General features: G+C 46.4%; 1 protein-coding gene across 4 annotated transcripts; it reads right to left on the bottom strand.

Moving 5' to 3' along the window:
• Positions 1-1,492: 1,492 nt before the first annotated feature.
• On the bottom strand, positions 1,493-9,557 carry ZNF662 (zinc finger protein 662). Of its 4 annotated transcripts, none has more exons than XM_040479967.1 (5): positions 9,538-9,557; positions 7,532-7,658; positions 6,768-6,881; positions 4,612-4,713; positions 1,493-3,634 (listed from the first exon to the last, which is right to left on the bottom strand). In XM_040479967.1, the coding sequence occupies exons 2-5, from the start codon at positions 7,563-7,565 to the stop codon at positions 2,604-2,606; spliced, it is 1,281 nt and encodes a 426-aa protein (XP_040335901.1). In that variant the 5' UTR covers positions 7,566-7,658; positions 9,538-9,557; the 3' UTR covers positions 1,493-2,603. The 4 variants fall into 4 exon arrangements, with proteins under 4 accessions (XP_040335901.1, XP_040335900.1, XP_040335899.1 ...); XM_040479966.1 differs by lacking the exon at positions 9,538-9,557 and adding an exon at positions 9,405-9,531; XM_040479965.1 differs by lacking the exon at positions 9,538-9,557 and adding an exon at positions 9,270-9,398.
• Between the last annotated feature and the right edge of the window lie 7,372 nt (positions 9,558-16,929).

Here is a 16,929-nt window from a genome sequence, read left to right as displayed (position 1 = left end):
GAAACCGATCCCTAATTCCTGTTACTCCTATATCCAATCCTTTAACAGGTCACTGATTTTTTTTCCAAACTGTATCTTAAATATATTTTCTCTCCATTTCTACAACCACCACCCACTCCAAGCCACTCTCATCTCCAACCTGGATGGCTAGCAGTCTCCAATATGACCTCTCCTTTCACTTTTGTCCCTTAACAAGCCATTTTCTACACAGCAGTCAGGGACCATCTCAAAATGTGAATCAAACATGTCATTCCTCCACTGAATGTCCTCTAATAGCTTTTCACTTGGGATGGAATTGAATGATCTGAGCCACCTATGTCTACAAGCCTAACTTGTGCCCCTCATACCCTTGATCATTATGCTATACCTAAAACCTTTTGGTGTCTTGAACATGCCAAACCCTTCACACATCAGAGTCTGCAGAGATGTTCCTCTGCCTGCTGTTCTTCCCCCATTCTTCATATATGTGCCTTTTTCTCATTCTGAGAGGTTTAATGTTACCTCTTAGGAGAGGTAGGCCTTCCCTGACTATTCATATAGAGGGTTCCTCTCTATCATTCTCTCTCTCTGTACCATTCATTTCCTTTATAACACTTAGCAATCTTTAATAAATTACTTGATTTTTTTTTGTTTGGTCTCTCTCATTAATGTTCCAGAAAGGCAGGAAACCAATCTGACTTACCATTGTTTATGCAGCATGAAGCATAGTGCTTTACATGCAAGCAGGTACTCAGTGATTATTTGCTTAATAAACTTCCCCCAAATGCCTGTCCACATCACTCATTTCCATTTCCTGGTTCTGTTTGGTACAAAAGTTTTCCTACTTAGTAGAGGCACCCTAACTAGACTATGCGAGGCCAAGTTCTCCTTACTACGTCAGCAATCAGGGGCTCTAGAATTAATGTTTGTAATTTTCAGGAACCAGTTTAGTCCAAGCCAGCCTCTGGCTTCTCTTCCTTGCTCCTTAGTCAACAATTATATTACCTGGCTAGGAGCTTCTAAAGCAGAATGCCTAATTAGCAGAGAGGCAAAATGCAATCTGAAAATGGTTCTAAAGGTGAAGTCTGGAATGTACATTTCATCTGTTTTGGCCAGTGCTCTCCTCTGAATAGGGCCTTTGTTTCTCTAACCCTTGAAGGTGGTCAATAGCATTCTCTAATAATATAGCTTACTCTGGGGGCGCCTGGGTGGCGCAGTCGGTTAAGCGTCCGACTTCAACCAGGTCACGATCTCACGGTCCGTGAGTTCGAGCCCCGCGTCGGGCTCTGGGCTGATGGCTCAGAGCCTGGAGCCTGTTTCCAATTCTGTGTCTCCCTCTCTCTCTGCCCCTCGCCTCTTCATGCTCTGTCTCTCTCTGTCCCAAAAATAAATAAACGTTGAAAAAAAAATATCTTAAAAAAAATATAGCTTACTCTGGGATGTGGGCTATCATGGTGATGAGAAGGGACAGGCTGGAAGGGGATTTGGGATAGTAGAGCAATCAGAGAGGTTATAGCTATACAAATTTTTATGGAAACAAAAATCTCCCACTTGGTTTACATTTTCCTAGTCCCAGATTCCTATCTTGTAACACAAGGGCAGTCAGGTCTCCCACAAGTGCATAACCCAGACTACTCTCAGTTACTTTGCTTAAGTCATCTTGGTGATCTCAAAGTAGACCACAACTTCTGAGGAAGAGAAAGTTCTGGAGTTGGCAATGTAACTGCACTATCATCTACATCAAATGGTTTTCAGTGAGGTAGACTGTTGAAAGCAGTATTAATAAGCACTTGTATATAGAAAGAATATGCCCAGGAAGACACACAGCCAGTAACAGTGATGGTCTCTAAGGAGGTAGACTGGGAGACAGGAGTGACAAGATTTACTTTTCAATGAACACCTTTTTGAACTATTTCAACTTTTTTTTATCATGAGCATGTTATATCTAGTAAAAAATAAGTTAAGTTTCAGAATTTGAAAAACATAAAAGAAATAGTGTTGGTCCTCAAAGAGCCATTTAGCTGGACTAACACACGTGAGACATTAGAAAAATATAAGACAGCACACAGTTAAATACCAATGTGGACAGTACTGACTACAAGTAGAAGAGGAACAGGGGTCTGTTCAGTTAAAGGAGCTGGGTCTTAGATGAGGAAGGGAAATTTGTAGCCCAGGGAAACTTGAGCAAATAGAAATGAACAGAAGCAGAAATGTGTACAAATAAAGAACAGAAAACTCTGGAGTCAGATAGGCCTGATTTCAATCTCTATTCTGTAACATATTAGCTGAGTAACCTTGAATGAGTTTTACAACTTCTTTCAACCTCAGACTTCTCATTAGTAAAATGAGGACAAGTACCTACCTTAACAGGATTAAGGAAAACAAAAGAATGTATGTAAAGTGGTTAGCAAGTGCCTGACAGAGCAGATGCTCAACTAAAAGTTGCCTAGCACGAACATGGTTGAACAGTGGGACCATCTTGCTAGAGTACAGGGTATCTGTTCAGAAGGGGCAAGATAATACTGACTATTAGAGTTATAACAAACCGTGGACAGTCATCTCGTTTTGTCTCTGGGGCTCCTGTAGCATAAGAATTATAAACAAGCATCACCCTTATGCCTTCTCTAATGTTCAAGAAGGTGAGAGGTGTGATAATTACAGGGTTTCTCTCTAGCATGGCGCCTCTGGTGCTTAATCAAAACAGAATTCTGACTGAAGGCCTTCCCACAATCATTACATTTATAGGGCCTTTCCCCAGTATGGATTCTCTGATGTCGGATAAGGTGTGCCTTGCAAATGAAGCTTTTCCCACAGTCAGTACATTCATGGGGCTTCTCCCCCGTGTGGACCCTCTGGTGCTGAGCAAGATCTGAGTTCCACATGAAACCTTTTCCACAGTCCTTACATTCATAAGGCTTCTCCCCAGTGTGGATTCTCTGATGTCGAAGCAGGGCTGGGTTCCGAGTAAAGCTTTTCCCACATTCCTTACAAGTATATGGTTTTTCTCCAGTATGGATTCGCTGATGTTGTGTAAGGCTTGTGTTCTGACTAAAGCCCTTCCCACATTCCTTACATTCAAAGGGCTTCTCTCCAGTATGTATTCTCTGGTGCCGAATCAGGTTTGACTTCCAAACAAAGGCTTTAGCACATTCTTGACACACATAGGGTTTCACCCCAGTGTGAATTCTCTGATGTGCAAGGCAATGTGATCTAAAACTGAAAGTCTTCCCACATTCCTTACAACCATAGATCTTCTCTCCATTATGAACTCTCTGATGTTGGTCAAAGTCTTCAGTTTGATCAAAACACTTGCCACATTCTTCACATATACAGAATACCTGCTCACTGAGAATCTTCTCATGTATAACAAGGTGAGTATTAACATCAGTATTCTCTGAACCATCTTCTCCTGAGATCATCTCATCTTTGACAATCACTTCTATAACATCATTTGCAGTGTTCTCCACACTTTTCCCATTGGAGTAGTTGCGCCACCTCCCTAACCTGCTTTTTCCGTCCTCACAGGTTTTCCCAAACCAGAATTCCTGGGAACCATACCACCGGGGTCCACTTGACAGCACCATGTGGTCTTTTGCCTCCTCAAAACCTTCCTCCTTCAGAATAAAATCTTCTTTCTCACTCTTCAACACACCCTCTGAAAGAAGAAATCAAAGCTGCAAATGTCATCATTACCCATAATGGGGCAAATAGCATCACCAAGTGGTATTCATACGTCCATTGCACTTCAAGTGTTACCTCTATGTCCCAGTGGCCCTGTCCTAGCTGAAAATGGCACCACAGGGCGAACACACTGAAAGCAACCAAAGTTTATGCTACAGAAAGGCAGAAACTAGACAGAGTCCCTGAGGGCTAGGATTCCCAGGCACCAGACCAAGCACAGAGGGAGCTCTTCAGGAATAGTTTAATTGAATCTAAGGGAGACAAGTAAGAATTTCTTCTAGGTAGTCTAGTTTATAACATGAGAAACAACATGTTCAGAAATAAAGAATCCTTTGTGGTATACCTGAGGAACCTGAACTTGTCACACACAGTGGGGAACAATAAGGAGAATCTTTCTCATACTTGTCAACACTAAAAGGAAATGTGGTCTTTTCATTCAATCCAGTCACCAGGTCCACCATGAAAAGGGATTCCCCAAACTACTTGATACACAACTGGGCAAAGACTGCTTCCTCTTTGTTCCCATAGTGTTTTATCCACACTTCTGTTTCAGTATCACACCTTAAAAACTAACAGAATGAATAAAACCCAGCATTTTCTTTTAAAATACTGGTTGGCCATCGCGACCAGTAGGCCATCTGTTCAGTTACAGCCTACGATCCAACACACCTGAATTTAATTATAATTGATGATGACCAAATGAAACTGGAAGCTTAAAGTTTAACTTTCCTCTTATGGTTGACTTGGGGATTTTTAGAGGGTTATTTATTTATTTTAGTATATGAAATTTATTGTCAAATTAGTTTCCATGTAACACCCAGTGCTCATCCCAAAAGATGAGAAGGTCCTTTATTTAGAACGTACGTGGTAAAATGGAATTTTAACATTTTACAAAGGAAAGACAGAGGAAAACATGTGCCTGGGAGAAGAGTGTTCATTCCCCTCACTTACCAGTACAGATTAGGCTTGGACCCTCTCCTTGCAGTTTCAGGTTCAACGGCTCTTCCACCTGTTCAAGATGGGAGATCGCAGCAGGCTTCAGAAATGGATATCCTGCCCGGGTCAAGATATAAATAAGGCTAGCTCAGTGAGAGGAGTGGGGCCCATGAAGAAAGGAGCAGAGATGGAAGTGGTAAGGGAGAATGAAGGTGGGTGGAGAGATCGGTACACAGATGACCTGAAACTGGAGGAAGTTAACAATATAAAGGACAGAAAACAGACCTTCAGGGAAGATGCGATTCCATCAGTTCCCTAAAACATGAAAACGCATCACTCATTTTTAAGTGTCAAGAAAAAATAGGGGACTAAGTTTTCTTCTTCACCTCCCCTAGGAGGTGAACTCCAGTTCACATGGAATAGAATTAGGAAAGGATTGAACTGCAAAGAACTATTCCTGAGGCTATGTTGGGAAACCACAGCCTCTAAGCTTAGCTTCCTTCTCGTCTGTCCATCTATTGCCTTCTCTTTCTACAAAGGATCAGTGATGGATCTCTCCATGGCATCCATTAGAAATGGCCTCACAGCCTTCACTCAGCCATTTCCAGAAGTCACTTCTTATTCTAATGACAGACACCTCAATTGCAAAGGTCCACTCTAATAAACTCTTCTTCAGGCTTAGCTAAGATTGGTCTCTTCATAACTCCCATGCAATGCCTTCTAAGAAACAGATCAATTTTTCATCCCCCAAATGACACTCTTTTATATTGCTGAAGCCAAGGACTGTGTGTCCCCTGAGTATTCTTTTCTTTAAGACAAAAATGGACTTTGAATAGGGACATGTCCTCAAAGGAAGTTTGCTGCAGGTCAGGGAGTTAGGGTTTTACTCAAGGAATGACTTAGCTGTTGGTTTTCTGCCTAAAGCAAAGACGAGAAATTCCTTTGGGTGGTGGGAGAGTAAGCACTGAGATCCTGAGAGAGTGCAGAGGACAGTGTAGTTGTCTCTCTACATCCATTCTACCAGTACCACCAACCCCTACCCCCACCCTGCCCATTATGGAGAGCCCTGCCTTTTGGGGGAGAGCGATCCCAACTCCAGTTCCTAGTGTACCCCTTACTGGTCTAAGACAAGCAGGTTAGCCCGCCCTACTCACTACACGAGAGACGGTTTCAGAAATCGGCAGTCTAGGCCAAGACAATCAGTGCATGCTATTTCCCTGGCCATAGTGATTGGTTTAGAGCTGGCATAAGACTTAAGATGGTACATCCCAAAGGCCTGAGGGAGGCCTGCCCTATTTCTCTCCCTAGGTACGAAGCAGCAGAGCCTTGGTTACAACTACCAATCACCTTACAGCCACGAGAGGAGCCAGGCTGTAGGCAAAGGCAGCATATAAGGAGACAAGAAAGAGCAGAGACTGAAACTGATCAAGCTGTAGCTGCACTCTATCTATGAACTTCCTACTTACATGAAATAGCAAATTCCTTTTTTGTTCAAGCCAGTTTGAACTGGGTTGTTACTTATAATCAAGGATATCCTAAGACTCTGGAAAGACAGCCAGACACAGCAAGGAACTGTGAGAACAAGGAAGTTGAGGGCACAGCTCAAGTTCCACTGTGCCCACAGAAGAGCTCCTGTGGGAAGAAGATGGAATGGTGCGAGGGAGGCCATAAGGGGCATAGCTGTCACTAGCAAATTAGGAACAGGAAAGCCCTATGTTCCTAAAGGAATGCCAGGGCTTTGCCCACCATAAATCCCTGAATTGGAAGTATATGGCTCAGAATTATTGAGACTTCTTGATTTCTAATGATAAAGATGACCATGATAGCCCAAAGGGCAGTCAGAATCTTCTTCTGGAAGATGATAAGCAGGCTGAGAAAGTAGAAAGGCCACCTCAGAGTGTAAACAGAAAAGTCAGGGAGTACAGATAAATGGTGACCATGATAAGAACAGTGGAAATGAGGAAGAGGCAAAAGAGGTAAATGAAAAGGAGCCAGGGTGAACAGACTCAAGAAGAGGGAAAACCATGGGGACACAGGAAAAAAGGGGGGGGGGGAGGAGAGGAATCCCACTGGTGTCTATAGCACTAGGTTAAGAGAACACATACCTACTACACTGTAAAGATCAAGACAAGGGAACTGGTCAGATGACTGGCACATGTACCCTCACTCACCTGTGGAGACGCCCCTCGGGCACTCTCCATCCAGAGCTCCCTGAGGAGCCTTGCACCAGGGCGCTTCCCCTCGCTCCAGCTGGGAAATCAGAGCCGGTTTGGGAAATGGAAATGCTGGTTGAGGGGGAGGAAATGGGACAGGCAGGTGAGTGGGGTGACATAGAGCAATCCCAAGGCTCCTCCCAGGCTTTGACTTCAGGGGCAGGAAGGGAAAAGAAGGGAATTAACCAGGGAAAGCGAGAAAAGAAAGTCCAGGGGAAGGGCCAGGAGACCCAGGGCAGCAGGGCCAGGAGGCTGACAAAGGTCAGGAATTAGACCGAGAGGTGCTCAACAACAGTTTGAGTGAGCGAACGGATGATTCCACTCGTTGAGAGATTGAGCTTTTTTGTTCTCTCCCTCTCTTAGAGCTCTCAAGTTCAGACATCTGCATCAGGATGCTTGGTATTGGGCTGGGTCTCCCAAACTAAGCGGGTGGGAAACTGAGGGTTTGGTGGGACACCAGGAATCTGCTCTCTTCCTACTGTACCCATTAGCACAGGAGTTGAGAGTTAGCTCCCACCCTGGGGCAAGAAAGGCTGATATGAGGCCCAAATTTACACCAGGACTTCCCACTTCTTAGCAACCGCTGAGGCTGGCTCATTAAGAATCCAAGAGTCTGAAGTTGCCACTCAGGTGAGGCTTATCAAAGACTCCAGAGCTTCTGAGAAGGAGGAGCCAGGGAACTCTGGAGGGCAGAAGCCGAGTCCAAAAGGAAAGACCCTTACCCAGGGAAGCCACAACCCCATAATTCTCCAGCATCACGTCCCTGTACAGGACCCTCTGAGCAGGGGCCAGGCCGATCCATTCATTCTCAGAGAAGTAGACGGCCACATCCTCGAAGGTCACTGACTCCTGAAACAACAGGTGTTTAAATGCCCTCGGACAATTCCAGACCCAGGCCTACAGTAGGGCAGATGAGGCACCAAGTGGTACTGGAGGGGATGCCCATTGAGTTTCTGCATTCTGAATGTCTAAGGGAACTCTCAGCGGATCTGCGTCTCCTACTTACAAAGATATGAGGGATCAGTCATCAATTTCTCACATTCCTTCATCTTAACTTCACCACATCACCTTTTTCATGAGTCTCTGCAAGCTTCCCCTTTCCATCCTGTGCCCAGAACAACTATGTGTGCCCTAGGTGCCATCCTTTCTCCACAATGTACCCTCCTCCAGAGGTCACCAACCCTTCATAACAAGTACAATCACCATTTACCCATTTGAGCCCATGCCAAGAACTTTACATATATTACTTTGTACGCCTCACAGCCTATGAGGAGGGTATCAGATTCACTTTATAGAAGAGGAAACCGAGGCTCAGAGTTACAGAACTGAGACAGAAGTCAGGCCTGTCTGACTCTCTGGCTCTTACTTACTGTACCACACTGCCTTCTATCCTCACTCCTGCCACCCCTGCTGCCCCTGTGTGAGATTCTTTCTCTTCTCTTCCTTCCTGTCATTGCCACTAGCCAAAGAGGCAGCTAAGGGCACCTGAGAACACTCAGGTTGCTCTGGAGGCTGGACTTCAAAAGGCAGATCCAAACTGACTTTGCTCCCTGCACTCTGCCCCTCCAACACACTCTCTAAAACACCCCACCCTACTCTTTCTTCCCCACTTCCCAGTTTTAATGTCCCCTTTTCCTGTATCTCTGGGAGGCCCAACCTTCTGCACCTTCTCTCTCACTTTCCTCCATAAGAAACATAAACAGTGCTAATGGAGAGCCATCAAGACTTACTTATAATTCCCAGCCACTGCCTCATTTAGGATCTCAATCTCCATACTATAGAGGGGCTGACTCTGTTCCATTTCACATCAGTCCTTGCCCTACAAAGTCCCCACAGAGACTTACCCGACACTCCAGGGTTCAGACTGGGGGGCCGGATCACCCTCACCTACCTCAAAATGTCCAAATCCTCTGCACGCAGACCATTCCATTCACTATTCAGAGACCCAGTTTACATGCCAAAGATCATCTCCTGCACCACCACCCTCATCCCCTATCCTGTCACCATTCTGTTATGAATCCAAACCCTTTCCTTGCCCAAATTGCACCTGCAATCTGTGCCATTGCACCTGCAGCCCCCCCTCCCCCCCTGCCTGGAGATCCAGTTCCTCCCTCCAGCGCCAGCAACCTCGTATTCATCTCAAGACCCACCTCAAACATAACCAGCTCTCTTAAAACCAGTGATATGGAAATTCTGGACATTCGTCGCTGCGCACAGCACTCTGTGAACACCTCCTCCCCAGCATTTGGCTCATGCCTGTGCAGCCGCACGTGTGTTTCCCCGGCTGGCGCAAGTCTGGGGGATGTCGAATTCATTCTGCTCCCTGCCTGTTCCTCCGGACCCTCCACTCTGGGCTGTACCCCGATTTCCCGGCCGCCGCACTGCCCCCTCCGCCCCTTCTCTGGACCTAGAGCACCGGGCAGGGCCGAGCCAGCTTCGTAGCGCCGGCCCCGCACTCACCGGGCGCGCCCGGGCCGGCGCGCGCAGTCCCGGTAGCAGCTCGAGTGCAGGGCCGAAGGGGGCGCCGCCCGCCAGGGCCGCGGCCGCCATGGCCAGGGCCGCCCTCCCGGGAAGCGAGCGCGCGCCAGGCCTTACTGGGGGCTGCCCGGGGTCGGGAAGGGACGCTCCGGACCGGGGCGGGCCTGATATAGCGGCCCAGGAGTCGGGCGCGCAAGCCCCAGGCTCCACGCCCCGGCCAGTCCCACGCTCAGCTCCCCACGCTCCGCACCGGAGAGGTGGAGGCTGCTGCACTCTTGCCACTCTGGCTTCTCTAGGACGGTGGAGGGCGCCACGTCTCTGTGGTCCTCCCTTCTGGCCCCGCAAAGAAACAGGGAGGGCAGAGCGAGTCCAGCTCTCCCACAGACACCGACTGCCTCAGGGCGCTGCTGTGGCAATGCGGGGAAGCGGGCGTGGGGGGGAGGCTTTGTCTGGGAATCCTTTCCCAGCCCTCTTCTTCCCACTGACCACTCTTCTTCGGTATTGCACTGCACCCTTGTAGGACGGATGCTAATATGAAGCAGCAAATACTTCACATAGCCGCATCCCTTTACTGGGTTCTACATTCCCAGAGAGCAACTAACGTCCTTGATCAACTTTGTGCCTCGAATATTCACCCAATGTCTAGCAACTCTTATGGCCCAGCTTCTTTAAGTGCCAAGGAATATCTGTCGAATAAAGGAATGAATAAATGTTGAAACAATTTTTCAGTTGAAGAAAGTAAGGCCCAAAGAGAGGAGATGGCTTATCTAAACATCACATAGCATGTCGGGGAAGTTAAAACTTTAAATGAAATTGTGGAAATAAAAGACCACCAACATGAGAGCAAGCAAAGGCTGTTTATTTAGAGCTTGCTCTAAGCAAAGGAGTCAACCACCATCACTTGCATTTGGTAGGCTTTAAGTCAGGCAGAGAAGTGAGAAAGCTTTATAGTTGGGGGGGGGGGCCGGGAAGAGACTCCAGGTATGCTCTGATTGGAGATTGTTGGCCTGGGGGGCTAACCAGAAGCAAAGCATCTTATGTGATTGGTTGGGAGAGGATATTAATCAAATTCTTGCCGGGCGGGGCTGACTGCTACAGGGTTTATTTTGGCTTCCCGAACTATTTGCCACAGATACTAGTTTGACTTCCCAGATTGGTAACTACAGATAATGGGTTGGCTTCCTGGACTGGTTGTTACAGACTGTGGGTCAGAGTTATATTTTTCTATATGGCCTGTCCACTTTCCATTTGTACATGTAGTCTCTTGGGATGAACAAATTAGGAAGATGTCTGCTTCACAGAAATTCCAGCCTAGAGGCTCATATTCCTTTTAGGTCCCCAGGTACTGAAAGCTTACAGATACCATACTTGTGAAAAATCACAGAACAAAGGAGACCTCAGATGAGCTCCAAGGTATGTTTATTTGTTTCTAAGAGGATTCAGAAGAAGCTCACAAATGGACACTAGTGAATAGTCCACGAGCACTGAGAAGGAAGCAGTGAGCCTTACCCTAGGACAGATCACTAGGAAAGATGAGCACACAACAAATGCTCCCATGATTTTCTTTGGAAAAAATGGAGAAAACTGCACTGAGTGCGAAACAATTATGGGAGTTTTGGCTCAGAACAAGGAGCCCTCAGATACCTGATTATTAAGTCATGGTCTTAAGGAAGACCATAAGGAAGGTCTCTTATGGCTCTGACCAGTGTTTTGATTCAAAACTAAAGAGGAGAGGGATAGTCTATCATATTTACCCATATATTTTTACTGTTTCTATTGTTCTTCCTGTTAAACACACAGCAGCAGGCAAGGTCAAGGCCATGTCCTAAGTGACTCAGCCAGTAGATACAATAAGCCACTTTTAGATTCATACAATGTATTACTTACACAAACAGCAAAAGGAAGAAAGAGTACCCAAGCATGCCGGTCTCCAGCTCCTTGTCCCATACACCAAACACAATGACACCAAAACAAAAAGGGGCTCGATGACTGCAACACCTGTGGTGAGGAGCCAATTTTAGACTATAGCTAAGCAGTTACAGTATGCAGTTACATCCAGAAAGCCTCATGCCTCTTCAGAATCTTAGAAGCAATGAGAAATTATCTCATGACAGCCTCCCATAAGAGATAGGGAAGGGAGTGGGAGATGGGCTTGAAGGCCAATAAAGCTCCTCTCATCCTCTCATGTTCTAGAAGGATCACAGGGTGATCTGCCATGGCTCAGAGTAACTGTAGCTCAAGGCTTTGCCTGCATGGACTATATAGATATGTGAAAACTTGCCAGGGCATGACGGTGGAGCCATTCCCCTACAACTAGACCTCTCAACTTTTACACATAAAGATTCTCAGGAACATGAGCCACCATGTATGTCATCAGATGCTCTAATTAGTTGTAATGCTAAAGGCCTGGATCAAATACATTCCATTTGTCTTAGGCAACATTAGACGAAAGTGACCGTGATAGTGATACACAGTAGTAGAACCAGGCCCACTAGAGAATGGACCATAGTCAGGCTCCTCATGCAGAGCCAAGCCAGCTAAATGTGTCATTATTCTAAGTGAGGCAAGTGGCACATACCCCACCTAAATTGGCCAGCAAACAATCCAGGTAGTACAATCTCCATTACCACTCATGCTAGAGAATTTAGAACAATCAGTAGTCTGTGAAAAATGTACAAAAAGTCCAACAATAACAGGATAAGGCTAAATGGAGGCATTTCAATGTCCAGAAAGTTCATCTTATTCTGTTGTTTCTTGCTGAGAGTATTTCTTTCTGGAGTCAGTGGCTGTTGGGAGATTCTGAGAGTCTTTAAATTAGGATTGTTTGTTGGTCAGTAGTCAAATTGAGGGTGGTGATGGTGGAAGCTTGGGTTAAGTTGGTAAGATATCCTACAGACAAAAGCTAAGAGATTCATGGTCCCTCCCTCTGCCCCTGATTTCTCAGGGTCTAATTCTTACCAACCAGGGTTGTCTCTCTCCTTACACAGCCATATGACCATTACGACTAGTCTCTGCAACAATCACTGCACCTTTCCCCCAATTCTCTCCATATCTAACCCACACCATATGCTTAGACTCATCCCTAGTTAGCTCAGAAGTTCCTTTCTTTTATAATTTAGAACATTCTAGAATATCTCCCACCCCCTGACATGTGGGCCATGCCAAAACACCTTAGTAGTTTTCACCTTATTATTCATGATCATTATGATCATTATCTATAATTGTCCAAATCCAGCAAGCATGGGTGGGGTGAGGGGATACACTAAGTTCCAGTCTCCAAGTCCCCAGCTCTTTTTTTCCTACTTTCAAATTCTAGTAGTCCAGTTTTCCAGGGATAGGCATAGGAGGGAAAAAATAGAGTTATATGGGTTATTATGTGGTTTGGGTTTCCTGCAGCCAGTTAGGGCTTTCTTCCACTCTTGAACCTCATAATTAGACATTATGCTTGAATGGGAGGTACTCTTTTAGGTAATTATCACATTTGGAACCCTAACAGACTATCTTAATTTGTACACCACTAAAAGCTTAGGCTTGATTGTCCAACTATCTTTTTCAGTTTTTCAGAGTTCACTCTCTCTTTTAACAGCACCTGCTTCTTGGGGATGATAAAGGTCATGAAAGGTCCAGCTAATGTCCCAGGTAGTTGTCCACTGTTGTACTTTTATCTATAAAAGTACCACTATTATCTTATTGGGAGTGTTTGGGGAAGCTAAATATGGAACATAGGTCATCTAAGAATCTTTGAATGGTATTGTCCACATATGCCTTGTGGAAAATGGTAGTGCCATATCCTGAAAGGATGTCTACTGTAGTCTATGCCCAGCAGTATTCTTCATATGAAGGTAGGGAATCCATTCAGTCTATTTGCCAGGACTTGTCAGGTCCAGTACCCCGACTTATGTGCTTCAGAGTTTCGTTTCCTATTCAACTGTGTGGCTGGCAGTCCAGCCATATTTGTCAAGCTTCTTCTTCTTCTTTTTTTTTTTCCTCCGAGAGAGAGGGAGAGAGAGAGAATGAGAATGGAGGATAGGGACAGAGAGTGAAAGAGAGAGAATATTAAGCAGGCTCCTGATTCCTGCTTTTACGGTTTCTTATCTGTTTGTAGAACTTCCTTTAGCCATCACTTTAGGGTCGGTGTGCCAGTGACAATTCTCTTAATTTTCCTTCATTTGAGAATATGCTGATTTTACCTTCCATTCTAAAGGATACTTTTACTGGCATAGAATTCTGAATTAACAGTTCTTTTCTTTCATCAGTTACCTGATAAACTGTGTGCCACTTGCAAATGATTTTCACGGTTTCTGGTAAGAAATCCAAGGTCATCTGAGTTGTTTCTCTATATGTGATATGCTGTTTCTCTCTAGCTGCTTTCAAAACATTTTCCTTGTCTTTAGATTTTTGAAGTTTGATTACATTGTGTCTGGACTTGAATTTCTTTGGGTGTATCCTGTTAGGGGTTTGTACAGCTAATTTTTTTTTTAATTTTTTTTTTCAACGTTTATTTATTTTTGGGACAGAGAGAGACAGAGCATGAACGGGCGAGGGGCAGAGAGAGAGGGAGACACAGAATCAGAAACAGGCTCCAGGCTCTGAGCCATCAGCCCAGAGCCCGACGCGGGGCTCGAACTCACGGACCGCGAGATCATGACCTGGCTGAAGTCGGACGCTTAACCGACTGCGCCACCCAGGCGCCCCGAGATATTCTTTTTTAACGTAAGCATTTATAACTATAATTTTACCTCTGAACACTGCTTTCATTATATACCATGGTTTTTGGTATGTTGGTTTTAATTTTCATTCATCACAAGGTATTTTGTAATTTCTCTTATGATTTATTCTTTCAAGAAGAAAGCTTTAGGAAGTTTGCATGTGGATTCTTTCAGACTTCTTGCGTATCTTTTTCCCTTATGATCTGGCTATATATCCTTAGTACACCGCTGTAATAAATCTTGGAGTACAACCATATGCCAAGTCCCATTAGTTCTTCTAGGGACTCTCTGAATGTTAGGGTGGTCTTGGAGCTTCCCCATAGGTCGATGAGGATTAGATTGCTTAACACATGTAAAGCATCTAGCATCTTGGCTCATGGTAAATTCCCAAAATAAGAATAGTGATGGTTATAGTTACAATGGGGATGACCAGTACAGAGACATGAACAGGATAGGTGCTCAAGGTCAATCAATCCAATTCCCATCCTATCCCTCCATCTTCTCCCACTATATTCCCTCATCTAAGTCTCTTAGCAAATGCACAGCCCAATATCTTTATAATGGCATCTCACTCTGGCAAGTACCTCAAGTTTAGCTTCCTGTTTTACACAGCATAATAGTAAGGCCCAGAGAGGTAAACTGAAATGTCCTGGGTCATGTCATGAGTTGGTGACAAAGTTGTAACAAGAACCCAAGTTTGCCTTTTAAGTCCCTCATTGACTTCACTGACACTTGGTATATGTGATACAGACTAGGAGTAAAATAATTAACCTGGGGCCAGGCTGTCAAGAACCCAGCTGCTGTGGAGGTATTTCCTTCTCTTCCTAGAAAAATAAGAAACCTTGAAAGCTAGGAATTAAGAGAAGCCATAAACAAGTTCAGCCCAAAATCAAATGAGACTACTATTTGATCTAAAGGCAGAGTGAAACAATTTGCCCCCTGCATCTCCATTTCTACAGTACTGTTGTTGACTTCTGCGGGTGAGGTAGTGGGCAGGAAGCAGGAGGCACCGAGGGAGCAGTGAATACCATCAAGCATTGGAACAAAGGGCAAACAAGAGGCAGAGAATAGCCAGTACAGCTGCACTAAATAAAGAACACCCCAAAGAGAATCCCAATATACAAACCACAGCAAACCCTCCAATGGGTGCACGATTGCTCAAAATTCTGGGCCATATATGGAACGAAAAGACATGCGACTAGACTGGACCAGAGACCCTCTCGAGCGCTGTCTAGAGGTCTCAAACCACAGCCCACCACCCCTGCCCACCACGGAATGGGCAAACGAGGTGTGCAAGAAAGGAGCACAAAAAAATGTTGAAGGACAGCCGAAACAATGCTCCTGCCAGGTCTCCGGGGTGAGAAGTCTCAGGAATACGGACCCACGTGGCGGCTACGCTCAGCGAGCTCGTCGGTGGCAGTGAAGGAGGCAGCCCTTGTCCGCACGCCTTCCCCCAGCCCCACGCCCTTACTGACCAGCTCCGCAGACGAACTGACAGCCACACAGCACCTCTACGTGAAGCCCAGCCGACGGACGGACAGAGAGCGCCTCCGCGCGGAGGACTGCCCACACACCACCCTACAGACTCCGTCGCAGAGACTGCCAGGGCGGAAGTGCGTCACCGCCCCTCCCGCGCTTGGGCCCGCGCCCGCTCTAGCACGCCCGGAGGCCATCTCTGCGTGTCGTTGGTCCTTCCAGGGCTCTGAGTTCACCTGTGTAACTCTCTGTCCCACCCTCCTGCGGAGCTGCGACCCTATTTGGGAATGGTGAGGCGTGCCGCTGGGCTCCTGGGGCTTGCTCTGGGTAGCTGGCCCCCGGCCACTCGGGAGGGTTGTGAGGGCAGCCGCATAGGCCGATTTCGCTGGGGCCGGCTAGCCTCTGCCCTTGGCAAAGCCGGTGATCGCTGCCCTCCATCAGACCGCCCTTCGGTGGCTATAGGTGGACTGAACCAGCTGGCGTGAGAGGAGTTGAGTGCAGCGCGATAGGTTAAAGCCCAAATTCGCGCTGAGCCTGCCCAGCCTGCACGGTGCTGAAAACTCCTCGGCTTCCACTGAGCCCTCCAGCCACATTGGCCCCGAATGTGTGTGCACCCCGTTCCTTGGAACGGCGCTGCTACAGTACGTTGGGCGGCACACCCCAAAAGCTCTCAGACCTTCACCTGTAGCACCACCACCATACAACACGCATTGACCAGACTTTGCCTTCCCCCAGGCCTCCATTTAATTACCACCTAATCAGTGTGGCCTTCCTGACTCCCCACCCCACTTTCCACTCTGCTCCTCTCATTTGCTACCTTTAACACAATTGTAATTACATACGTCTATGGGCAATGATTTAATATATTTTTCCCTTCCTTAGACAGGTACTAAAGGTATTTGGCGACCGCTCCGTGCAGGGAGACCACCGGATGATAACACTCTGCCAGCACCAAATACCTCATGGGGGATGGCTTGAGGACAGGATCTCAACAAAACCATGCTGGACAGCCTGTCCTTGGTTATACTGGGGCCCACGGGCCAGAGTCTGGATGCTGGTTGCTGGCGTGAAGACGGCCTCTTCCACTTCTGCTACAATGTGTTGTTCAAGGCCGGCTACCTGAGCTTATTTGGCTGTACGAAGAACCAGGAGCAGGACCTGCTACAGGCAGAGGAGTTATTTGTCCAGTTCCGCAAGTTTGATCTCTTGTTCCCCAGGTTTGTTTATTCCTTGCTGGGGCCCTGGGAGTGGCTAGAAGTGGCCCGGCTCCAGTGGCTCTTCCACAGGATGCTCTCTGTGAACCACCACCTGGAGAAGAATGGCATAAGCAACTGGATATCCTACACGCTTCAGTTTCTGAGGGAGCAGCAGGGGCCATATCTGTCTCATTCAAAGTTGGTTATAGCAGAATTTCTGGCAGTAGGTGCCAAGTAAATATCTGTTGAATGGATATATGG

This window comes from Herpailurus yagouaroundi, unplaced genomic scaffold, assembly GCF_014898765.1.
Source record: "Herpailurus yagouaroundi ecotype Mexico unplaced genomic scaffold, PumYag 159, whole genome shotgun sequence".
Classification (NCBI taxonomy): domain Eukaryota; kingdom Metazoa; phylum Chordata; class Mammalia; order Carnivora; family Felidae; genus Herpailurus; species Herpailurus yagouaroundi.
Note: the sequence above shows the minus strand (reverse complement) of the source record. Positions and strands in the feature narration are given on the sequence as shown.

Coding starts and splice junctions, on each gene's coding strand:
- ZNF662 (XM_040479964.1), bottom strand. CDS start 9,124: ATGAATTCGACATCCCCCAGACTTGCGCCAGCCGGGGAAACACACGTG. Junction 7,659..8,959: donor GAGAGCTGGTTATGTTTGAG/GTGGGTCTTGAG, acceptor CTGTTGTTTCAG/GAGTCAGTGACCTTCGAGGA. Junction 6,882..7,531: donor TGGGGTTGTGGCTTCCCTGG/GTAAGGGTCTTT, acceptor CCCCTCAACCAG/CATTTCCATTTCCCAAACCG.